The following is a 12501-nucleotide window of genomic DNA, read 5'->3' on the forward strand; positions in this document are numbered from 1 at the left end:
TACAAATTAATACGAATATGTTTTTCCCCTATATTACAATTTCAGTTTTTTGTGGCAGCCAATCCAAATTACAGCTACTTGTCCCCTTAAGAGTTTCATCATACCATCATAGTTGGTGAACTATGGAGGCAAACTAAAACCAGTTCAGATGAACCTGATGTGTCTGGTGAGTGAAGGGTAACAGCACTCTGTAGGCACAACAGTCTAAAAAAGGTGGAAAGCACTGTTCTGCTGCTGGTGCGCTGATGTGGACAAATAAAGAAAACAAGGCGCTGCGTTCACTGTATATTTGTTAATTGTGCTCAGGAAGCAAGAAGTGGGAAGGTTGAGGGGGTTGCGTGACTATGTCCCATATGCTAATGTGTATATGTGTGTTTAATGAAGTGTATGCATGTGTATGCAGATGCCTGTTTGTGCCAGACCCTGAAGAATTCTCCTCATTGTCACTGGGGGGGATGTATGCATGTATTTGTTCATCTGCCTTTATCTCTGTGTGTTTTTTAAACGTGTATGAGAAAGATGGAGCAAGAGAGGGAGTGACCAGTTAGGCCAAATGGTGTGTGGAGCAGAGAACAGCAGGGTATGAACGGTCACGCAACCTTGTATGGTATAGGATTATAGGTTTTGATCTGCACGCACACACACACACCGTGGCTCACGGATCAGCTGTCAGCAAGCGTCAAACACGTTGGTTACACTACAGTTGCCTTAAAGCACTACTCCTTTTTTTTTTTTTGCCCTTTTCCCAAATTGACTTCTGTTTTTTCTTCTCTCAAATTTATCTCACTTCCCTCTCTTTTTTTTCTCGTCCTCATCCTTTCCCCTTCCTGTACCGAACGAGCATTGTACAGATGGCGTGATCGAAGGTTGCGTGCATGCGAGTGAATATTAAACATTTAAAGTCAGCCTCAGCCGCTCCTCCTCCCTGTCATTGTCACAGCATCTGATATGAAGCTACAGTGAGACAAATGGCTCACTGAAATCTTGTAGCAGTATCAAACACTGCGTCACGAGTTACTTGTTACTCGTCATGAAGAGGACTTTATGCCTGAATGTGATTCCTGTTATGCAGTTTGATCCCTGCGAGACGAGAGCAGAATGCTTTATCGTTCAGAGTATTTCTAACTATTTAATTAAGGCTGTTTCCATTATTCTGTTTACAATTTAGTGTCAACAGTCTGAGTGCAAGTGGATATCTTAACATGCAGTGCGTGCATGATCTGCAAAGATTACCTGGAGTTTTGTGGTAATAGTATTGTGAGTAAAAGCCTCCTCAGTACTTTTGACGTAATATGCTTAAGCAGGCTTTGCGTACAGTAAAAGTGGAGAGCAAAAGGGAGCATGCATTTACAGGAAAGCAATCTTGAGAAAGACACTTGAGACTTTTTCAACATTATTATGCAGCACAGTCACCTCACTGCAAGATTGTCCTGGGTTTGAATCCAGTCTGGGGCCTCTCTGTGTGTAGTTTGCATGTTCTCCATGTGGGTTCTTTCCAGGTACTCCAGTGTCCTCCCACAATTCGAAGGCATGCAGTTAGTGGGGTTGGATTAACTGGTGATTCTAAATTGCCCATAGGTGTGAGTGGTTGTCTGTATCTATGTGTTAGCCTTGCGACAGGCTGGTGACCAGTTCAGATTGTGTACCCTGCCTCTTGACCTGTGGTAGCTGGGATAGGCTCCAGCCCTTCTCTGACCCTCAGTTGGATTAATGGAAGAGAATGGATTGGAGGATAATTATGGTCTTGAAGAGCATAAATGCTCATCTGTCACAGGTGACCCCTGACTGTCATCCATCAACTGTGAACACCAAAAACCTTCAGTGACGGAATAAAGGACTGAATGAAGAAAACATCAAACCAGTTGCTTGAAATGCTGTGAGAGCACAGGCATCTTGGAGGAGTATGATCATCAGTGCCATTTGGGAAGGTTCTTAGAAAAAGAAGAAGAAGATTAAAAATTAAAGGACAACAGATTGAACAGGAAGTCCCAAAACATTAGCCCGTGTCACCAACAAGGCTTTTTGGGGCCAAAGCTATTGACCTATTGGCACTCTGCATACACACTATTTATGAATCACAATGGGTTGTGAATAGCGTTTACACTTTCTCCTACACTGTAGTTCCTATAGTTCTGCTAAGTAAAAACATAAAAATCGCATTCATTTTCTCACAGCCAAAACAACCTAGCACTTTTGTATGAAAAACATGTTGCAAATGCAGTTTCCTAGAAACATAAACACATTGTGTGTGAAGCACCAATGGGAAGTAGGATCTTAATTTGCCTTTTGTAAGTCAAGAGGAAGAAAGGCATTCTGTACAACTGTGCGTGTAAAACACATCAGTACTGACACACACATGGTAATTGCTCAATAGGACAGTATCAAAATACAATTCTTTAGAAGAATTTATGGGAAGTGTAGTTTATAATGTAGAAATACTAGTTCTGGAGACTGCTAATTATACACTTTCACAGTTATGTAAAAATGTCGAGTTATTTCCCAAATACAGTAAAACATACAACACTGGACACTTTATAAGATGCATCTTACTAGCACTGAGTGGGAGACTATTTTGCCTCCAGGACTGCCTTCATGGCACAGATTCAACAAGCTGCTGGAAACATTCTTCAAATATTTGTCGGCTGCAAATCTATGATGTGAATCTCCTGTTCCACCACATCCCAAAGGTGCTTTTATCGGATTAAAATCTCTTGACCGTAGAGGCAATTTGGATACAGTGAACTCACTGACATGCTCAAGAAACCAGTTCGATATGATCTGAGCTTTGAGTCAATGGACATTGTCCTGCTGGGAGCAGCCATCATTAGATTGGTATACTGGTCAGCCACAGCGCTCAGGTAGGATGTGGTGTGTATCACCAGCAGCCTTAACTCTTGATACAAGGCAGCATGGATCCATCACATCGGGAGTTTCTGAAATACTCAGACCAGCCCCAACAACAACCAACAACCAGGCAGAGCATCTCCAAAGTCACTAAAATCATCTTTGTTCCATATTCTGATGCTCAGGTTGAACTTCAGCAGGTCATCTCAGTTCATTTTATCATATTGTTGTGAGGCTACAGACATTTTCTGTGATTTTCTATAGATTTTAAATCATGTCTGAAATGACCATTTTACGGTCACTTTTTTCCTGTTTTTTTATCTTTATTATCTCCAAAAACCTAATAATGAAACAAAACAAACTGAATAACCATTATTCAGTGTTCTGGATCTGTGGTATAGCTGAATGCTGGCCCTAGACCTTATTTTTGTAAATACATAGTGGATAATGGTGGAAATCATAATAGGATTTCTTGTGCTTTACAGACAAACATAGGATGTGACTATGTGGCGCTTACTTGATGTACTAGCATGCACACAAACATGCACAAATGTATGTACACACTCAAAATCATCCTACTGGCTGATCCTCGTGTATCCCGTAATTCCCTATAAGCTATACTCTCCCCACAGTAAAACAAACACAAGCTTCTGGGGGGGATTAGAGGGAGGAATTACGATACTGTAGTTGGCAGTGGGAGAAACTAGTTCTTTCTTACCAGTATGTGTATTTGTTGCACAAAATCTCAATTCTGTTTCTGTTTGACGTTTGCTTGATCTGGAAAAGTTTTTTCCCCCTCATCCTAAAAACTATTGGGCAGCAACCAGCTTGTAAACAATAACAAGAGTATCCAAGAAAAACATTTATCCACTGGCCAAGTGCACATACTAATATAATTTTAAAAAGTCTTGATATTTCATGATTAATTTTAATTAACGGACAACCTCTAAAATACTATCACTGATGCTTCAGATTGTGGAGTGATCAGCCATCATAGTGGTTTACATCCATCTTTTATATACAGTCTACACTAACATTTACTTTTAAGTATGAAGCGCGTATCATGAAAGTTCCCACGGTGTCCCAGGACCCAAAGGTTCGACTTTGGCCAGTTTACCAAATAGCCTAATTGTTTCCGGAGTATCAGTTTCTGTAATTTCTGATATTACTTTCATTTTTAGTTCCAGTGCTGCAATTGTTTGTCTGGTGGATTTCCTCCATTCTTGATGCTAAATTGTTGTGTCCCATTATCTGCAACCACTTGAATTCTGAGTTTGGCCTTCAAGCCACTTATTATTTACTCTTTAAATCTGACTGATTTTTGGACAGGCAAAAAATCCAAATACCACATACTGCACTTCTACAGTCACGTTCAAAGGAAGCGACGCTGAATGAATACCTATGATAATTTTAGTAGATGAGCATAAATGTTCAGGGAGTACTTTAAACCATATGTGCCAAGTAAATACAATTAACTGCCTGGATGGACTGGAGTCCAGCTCTTCTGGGAATCCCACAGGGTCGGGATCTAACCACAGCTTTTAGGTTACATCTCTTTCCCCTCATGTCCACTGCCTCTTTTTCTGCCCTCCACCTTTTGGTGACCGCCAACATTCCCCTGGCTCTAGCCCTCATCCCAGGCAGTGGTGAGAAATGGGGAAGTTTCCCAGATCGTGTCAAGCAAGTTGTCGCGCCAACTTTGCAGCACATTAATCATACAGGGCATGTGGTTAGAGATACTCTGTATCCTGTTCTGCTGAATATTTATTATTAATTGAGAGACAAATCTGAAGGATGAAACCTATTTGGTGTGCGTGAAAAATTCAAAAGCTGCTAAAAAGACAAGGATGTTAACTGAACAGCAGAATTTGTGTTTTGATGATCCTAGAAAGAGCTGGAAATCATGAAGTCTGGTAAAATGACCTCTCACTGTACATGATTTCACATTAGCTCTGTGATGATGTTTGTCTGATGAGTGTAGCTAGGACATTTAATGTTATTCTTGCAGTAACTAAAAAAAATGACCACCTGGAACAAATTTTTCATATAAAGAAAAGATTTTTTAATAGATAACTCCCATTTGCAAAAACACTTAGAAACATTGGAAGACACTGCACATATATACATATATATACGTATATATATACACACACGTATATATATATATATATATATATATATATATATATATATATACGTGTGTATATATATATATATATATATATATATATATATATATACGTGTGTATATATATATATATATATATATATATATATATGTACACACGTATATATATATATATATATATATATATATATATATACACACACGTATATACATATATATACACACACGTATATATATACGTATATACATACACACACTGTGTTCGCTACCTTGCAGCTACCTCCTCCATCAGATAAGTATGAGTCTTTTTTTTTACAATTATCAAAACAGATAGCGAGGAGGGGGGAAAGCCATATTTATTTACGTTAGTAGAACAGAAACAAAAAAGCCTTCAAAACTGTAGTTTTTAAATTATTTGCGTCTTACAATAAATACAAATCCTCAAACATTTATTGAAATGAACACACACAAAGAGAGAGAGAGAGAAAAAGACAAATCCAAAACAGTGACACCATGTACAGTTGTGCGTGTCGACTCCAAAACCTTTCTGGATAGGCTGAACTTCAACTGAACTATTCCCAGTAGTGCAACTTAGCTTCACAAAACTGAGACTGACATTGATTTAATTTGGTGCTTTTTTTAAAAATTCACTAGTGCAAAAATACTGATGTGAACATAAGGTCCAATGTTTCGGGACTGAAAGGACGACGTGAAAGGCGTCATAACCCGGAGGGGGGGTATATGAGCTGAAATGCAGAACTTGTCATGAACACTCACCTATGCTGTACAATATTACCTCCAAGAGAAGGTGCGACAGGAGTTTTATGATCTAAAATGATGACGTTTGAAAGATTTTAATTAAAATATTTTACTGTTTGACGATTAAAAAAACAGCAGTTACATCATGATTTCAGTTAGTATCACTTTTGAATTACCAGCCTTCTTAAACTTTGATCTTGTGCACTCTGAATTTCATCTTCCCATTATCCTTTTTCACAAAGAAGCCCAGCAGCCAGTGCAAAGCAGCACACTCACAAGGTACCAATCAATGCCTTGCTCATGGAGACTTCAGCAGGACACACGCCACAGGGCTTGTGTTGGAGGTTTGATTCCCTGCTTGCTTCTATGTAATCTGGCTGATTGTAACATACAAAAAAAATATGCTTAAAGTTTAAAGCTTTGGCTCTACTGATAGTTTGACATGTTTTACACTATGCAGTATTAATTGATCTCTAGTTTTCTGAACAGTTCTGCAGCAAGCAAGGATCAGTTTTTAAAACTTTCCAATGTTGCATCGAAAGCTACGCTTTTAGACGATTCAGAACACAAAACAAACGGGCATCAAAGAAGATTTTTCATGCATTAAAATATCCTCGAATGAATGAACAAGTGTTTTACGGTGCTTTAAGTATTATCTTGTGGCACCAATTTAACTTTGCTCACCCTATTTGTTTTTTTAAACTGCCCTGGCAGTAATTTAAAAGCATGAAAACATGCAAAAATCACCTGTTTTTCTCATACTCACTCGTCATCTCCCTTGAGACCAGCGTAGGCGTAAGTCGTCCCCTGTGTGCAAGGTTAAAAAAACCAAAACATTTCTCGACAGCTAAATCTTTGTTTCTTCCACAAAAGTCAGGTGTCCACAACATATTAAAAAAAATAAAATAAAACTGTGTTTCAAAAGTCTTGTCGTCGCTAAATCTAAAAGTGCTTGGAACCAGCTACAAAGTTTAATCCTTACAAACAAACGAATCTATGCATAAACTGGATTCATATTAACTTTGATTGTCACAACACTAGAACCTGAGCTTCTTCGTCAAACAGAAGAAGTATGTGACATCCTGGGAATCCCTTAAAAAATAACTCTTCTCTTATAATGCTGGTGTATGAAAACGATAAGACAAAGTACTTTAATGCACACTGATTTCTTTGCGTGTACAGAATATGTATGTGTGTGTGTTTGTGTAGAGGGTAAGTATCTGCAGATGTGTTGACGTGTCACTTTCACGGCATGTAAATATATGGACTGGACTTGTGGTGTCCTGTGCTCATCACGCACGGCATAACGTTCCTGGAGCCGACCATTATGGACTGGTTCATGTCATGGCCGCTCTCAGGCCACGGCGGCGAGTCTATGGGCTCCCGCTTGATCGAATGGATCAGGCTGTGACCTTTGAACTCGTAGGTGCCATGCTTGTTGTAGTCAGACTGCATGTAGGCCTTGTGTGGATCCTGTGAGTAGACGTGCGAGTCCATGAGGTTGACGGATTGGCTGCTGCATAGAGAGTCTGAGTGTGGGAATCTCTGAGGACTAAACTGACTGGAGTCATTGTTACTGCCCAGGTCTTTGTCGCACTTTAACAGGCGTGCGTTGGCGTTCCCGTTGTTCACTGCATAGTTCTGATAGTTACCGTTGTTGTACGGCGGGCTGATCCCAGCCTTCCCCCGCTGGCAGGGCGAATACTGTGGATCGTAATAATCAGCTTCGGATTTCAGCTGCAGGCCAACGGTGTGGTCATATAGGCCGTTACCATAGCGACGGTCAACGGGCACTTGGTCGCGGCACGTCCAGGGTCGGCCGTACGCGTCGCAGCCGTTCTCCGAATCAGAGTCGTGCTCGATCTTTATGGGGGGCATCTCCGGCATCAGGTGACCGTCGAAGCATTCTCCGTAGCCATTCTCGCTCTTCACCAGGTCCACGCAGTAGGCGTCTGGGTCTGTGGGAATCTGGACGTTGCCGTACAGCTTGGAGACAAACACCTCACCACCTCTGCTGCTGTGACAGCTGGGCGAGAGACGGTACGGCTTCCCGTACTGGCCGGTCTTGTTCATGCGGTTAGAGGGGATGTAGCTGACGCCCTGGCCTGCCCTGACGGGTCCTGAGTTCTGTCGTGGAGGCCAGCCGCCACCCACGCCTGGGCTCAGACCTTTATGGGGACCCACGGAGGACTTGCAGTAGTTTAGGGGCTCCTCCTGGTTATAGTAACCGTCCGGGCGGAACTTGAGGTTGTCTTTGGAGAGTGGGGTCCACGGAGTGTGGTGACCTCGCTGGGTTGCACCAGGAGTGGGACAGGAGAGCCGGAGAGAATCTGCAGCATCACCCATTCCTCCATTGAAGGAGTGTCTCCGGAGGTGTTCTCCACGCTCGCTGTGCAGGGGGAAAGAGTGGAAGTGGAAAGAGAAGGAAAAAAAATAGATCATTAGTCACAAAACAAAGACACAAAACTTACAAAGTTTTACTCTACCCATGTATCCATATGGCAACCACTGCATACTCAATGTTTTTGTTTCTTTTCTGCCGAATGACTCAAAGCATAAAAATTCTAAGTTTGGTTCAATTTAGTTCACGAGAGGATCTTTCCAAAAGTGACTCATCTTTTCCGGGATGTGTCTCATCTGAAAATTGAGAACAGAGTCAACATCCAGAACCCCAAAGATCAATGATGGCCCGGTCTCCTAGTTTATAGGCAGCACAATGCAATATATCTTCATGTTTACACAGTGCAGTAGCTGAACCCGAATGTGTTCAGTAACTGCATGAAAGTCTTTTCAAACTGTATTTTCTTATGATTTTAAGTTTGAAATTCATCTTGTTGAACGCTGAGTAAGCGATTGATCGAAAAAGATAAAAGAGCTCAATTATATTTATAACTATTACAGCATTCTGATTAATCAGCATTCATACGTTAAATGCCTTTTCCAGTTTTTCCCGTACTTGTTTGACTTGTTTCTGTGGCTTTCTTCGTGCCCCCCCACAAAAACAATAATCAAAATATGTTTTTTTCCCCCTCTTCATCTTTTCAGTTTTTATATGGAAACCCAATTACAGTGCATGGCTACAGTGGTAATAACAGGGTTTAATTTGCGGTTCTGTGAGTGATTATTCAGGAATTCTAAAGGCAAATGTTTCTTTTTGTTTGTCTGCTTCCAAATATGTTTCTGCATTTTTCCTATCTTTCAAATATCTCTCAACCTGAGCACAGCACAGCTGAAGGTCTTTAATACAACCAAGCTGTGAGTGAGTATATTCTGTAGCATCATATGTGTAAAATGAGTCTTTTCTTAGCTCTTAGATTGTTCTAGCAGTAGCGACAATTTCACTATAACAGGCTCGCAAAGAAATGAACTAAGGGACATGTTTTCAGTGACATCTGCCGACTAGTGACACGAAATGACCAAAAAGAGAAGTATTGCTTTCTATTTTTTGTTATAATAGCCTGACGCAGTTTCACTGTGTTTCCTAGTTTTAAAAAAGTCTACATATACTCAGAATTTAGAGCAGAACCGGAGATCGTTGTGCAACAATAAAGTCAGCAGGCTTTCGGGAATCTGACTGTAAGTTTAATCCAAGTCATATTAAGTCTCTCAATATGGCAGCAGACCCAGGCGCTACATGTACTGTACATACTATACACTTAATTCTGAACCTTAACCCTAAGAATGGTTTAACCAATCCAATCTGCTGTCAAGTTAACTGGTTTATCGTTACATTATCCACCATGTTGCCTTGGATGATGTGTGAAGGAAGAAAGAAGCCTGAACAGCAGGAGGGGTGGAGGAGCTCTGCTTTACTGACTACATCCCAAGTCTTGGCCTCTCTGACTCCCTAAAGTTGTTAATGATGCATGAATCACAGAGGGCCTTATCCAAGCTGAGACGCGTATTTGCTCCTAATTGGCCACAGGTAAGGCGTCCAGCGCTTGTTTGGTTTGGTATCAGATCCTACTGGGTGAGGAGAGGGCTTATGTTTGTGTTGGTAACTGGGTCTCAGTGTAAATGCTTGTGTGTTCATAAAACTGTTGCTGGGCAATAAGTTGGTATCTGTGAAAAAAAGACAAACCTCAAAAAATCAATAAATGACACATGAGGGCTGGAGCAAATGGATTTTCTCACAGTAACTCCAAATAATTATGTTTCCTGTGCCCGTGCGATGTGGACCACAACCGAGGCAAGAGGTAATCTTAGGACATGTAAAGTGTATAATAACAAAATAAACACGTCATCCCTTATGAACTGTGAGCTGCTGTGACCTATGGACTCTCAAATGTTGACCTTTACTCAGAGCTCCCATAAAGCCAATCAGTGTCGTTCTCTAGAGGCTATAACGAGATGCCAAAATGCATCAAACCTCAGTGTTAAGACTGTTAAAACACTTCACCTTTAGTTACTACATAGTACCCCTATTAAAGCAATCAGTGTCCAAAACTGTGACACAGTGTCAATATGCATCATCTCTCCTAACTTAGTTAAAGCTGTAAAGATGCTGCGCATGTGTGAGAGTTTATTCCTTCTTACCCTTGCTCCAGTCCGGAGATGATTCCTCCTACTGCTCCTTTATTCTTTCCCCGCATTAACATGTTCTTCATTTTCATCTCCGTGATGGAGGGGAGCAGGAGGGGAACAGCTATGCAGAACAAAGCCAGCTGTGGGGCCACTGGAGCACCAGAGGCTGACTTCTTTTTCTGCCCATGGAGGAACTTCAACCGACCTTGGAACTGCATCGTCTGGAACAGAAGAAAGAAAGGACCCATCCAAAGGCCTTGATTAACATATAATACAATTACACAAACATCTAGGCTTTATTTTTCTGCCCTTTTACAAAGGCTTAAAGGTATCGACTATTATAGCGACCATTTTTATGACCAATCAGTGGCAAAGAGGTTTCATATTGTTGGCTAGGCTTCTGCTAGGTTTCTCCTCTTTTAATCTGAGTCACTGAACTGAACCTCTCTAGCATATCTGCACTGTTAGTGCCACTTTCAGACAAATAGTATCGGTTCCTATAAAGTCAGTTGTGCCGACACTCCATCCATTAAAGCTAAATTCTAGTATTTTATTCGTAAGCTTCTTGGCTCAAATCAGGAGGCATCTGTGTCTGTGGCATGCACGCGTGTGGTCTAAACATTTAGCTAGCCAAGCTTGTTAATGTTAGCTAACTTAAACCTGGTAATCCTCCCCTCAAGTCCAGTTTAACCAAGTTTAATTAGATGTTGTGTGCAGTGTTCAACATCTTGATTAAACCTGTCAGCTAACTTTTATTAGCCAACACTGGTGGACATTTAATTTTTGGCTAACACTGTGAAGGAACTGACTGACTTTCCTGTCCATGAAATAAGGCTGCTACTGTGTCTGAAAACACTCGTAAGTGGTCCAAATGTTATGAAACCGAGACTTTCTTGCCAGATTATTTGTGAGCAGATTGAGCACTGTGCGTTACATTACAAATTGTTGTGTCCTAACTGTAATTATGTTGACTGATGAGGAAAGCCTCCAACCAGTATTTCCTCACTACTTGGCTACCAGCATCTACAGTATATGTAGAAAATTGCCATCTAAAATTTCAGTTGTGCGGCCAGCTTCAGTGCAACCAGAGAGGACTTGGTGACAGTAAACTTGACTGACCCTGATGAAACAGTCCAAACCCATATTCTCGTTGCTCTGTCATCAGGGCCTTCAGCTTTTCCACTGCTGGTCTCCAAACCACTCTAGTCACAGCCATGAGGGATGAACCACGCTCATTCTCTGCCACTGTGGCCATGCACCCAATTACCTTATAATTCTGTCAATACACCTATAAATAACTGCACATACTACAATTATATGTGAAGTCTTGCGGTACCAAGGGGTTATAACACTTTTTATAGCCCTGGGTCTTCTTCCAGTGAGTGGGCAACCCCTGCTCAGTTTTTATATTTTGCGTAAACTTTAATGAACTGAAAACTGAAGTAACGTTGTTGGGGTTTTTTTTGAGTTTGAGTTGGTTCAATTACTCACCAAGAATCCAGAGGTGCTGTCCAAAAGGCATCGGACTCTGGCTATGAAACATCTGTTGAGAAAGCAGGAGAGCTCGGGAGGGATTTCCCCTGCCTCTGGAGAATGGAACAGGCTGCTCACTACAAAGTCTTCACCTGTAATTTAGTAAAGAAATATGGAGAGGGTATGAGTAATACAATTTGTACTGCAATTTGTGTAATAATACAGGAGAAAACAAGATACATATGTATAAATATGATGACGTTTTAAATGACAACAATATTTATAGTTAGCAAATGACTGGGACAGACTTCTTTTTTGTATTTTTATTACTTACCTGCTTTTATGAATAATACACTGCTGTTTAAAGCATTTATCTGTCAGCACTGTATCAATTTTAATTAATGAATCGTTAAAACTGTTAATAACGCGTGTAATGTGAGACAGACACCCTTAAGATCAGGCTTAAAACTTTCCTTTTTTGATAAAGCATATAGTTAGGGCTGGATCAGGTGACTCCGACTCCTCCCTCGGTTACGCTGCAATAGGCTCCTGGTGAGCTTCCCATGATGCACTGAGTGTTTCTTCTTCAGTCCCCTTTCTCACTAACTATGTGTTTATATGCCTCACTGCATTTAGTTATTAGTTATTATTAACATCTGGCTTATTTCCACAGCTCGTCTTTGACCTGTCTTTCTCCCCTCACCCCTAACCGGTCGCGGCAGATGGCCGACACTCCCTGAGCCTGTTTCTGCTGGAGGTTTCTTCCTGTTGAA

General features: G+C 41.0%; 2 protein-coding genes across 2 annotated transcripts in view; one reads left to right on the plus strand and one right to left on the minus strand.

Moving 5' to 3' along the window:
- LOC113028755 (leukocyte elastase inhibitor-like) overlaps positions 1–12501 on the plus strand; it is a 373460-nt gene that overhangs the window by 41512 nt on the left and 319447 nt on the right. The gene's annotated exons all lie outside the window — the stretch shown is intronic.
- The window catches only part of LOC113028747 (uncharacterized), a 63494-nt gene continuing 56298 nt past the window's right edge, over positions 5306–12501 (minus strand). Inside the window, exons 7-9 of the mRNA XM_026179169.2 lie at positions 11747–11880; positions 10268–10476; positions 5306–8120 (exon numbers count right to left, since the gene is read on the minus strand). Coding sequence (XP_026034954.2) covers positions 6977–8120; positions 10268–10476; positions 11747–11880 — 1487 coding nt within the window. The 3' untranslated portion in view covers positions 5306–6976. The remainder of the gene's footprint in view (positions 8121–10267; positions 10477–11746; positions 11881–12501) is intronic.

This window comes from Astatotilapia calliptera, chromosome 9, assembly GCF_964374335.1.
Source record: "Astatotilapia calliptera chromosome 9, fAstCal68.1, whole genome shotgun sequence".
Taxonomy (NCBI): Eukaryota; Metazoa; Chordata; class Actinopteri; order Cichliformes; family Cichlidae; genus Astatotilapia; species Astatotilapia calliptera.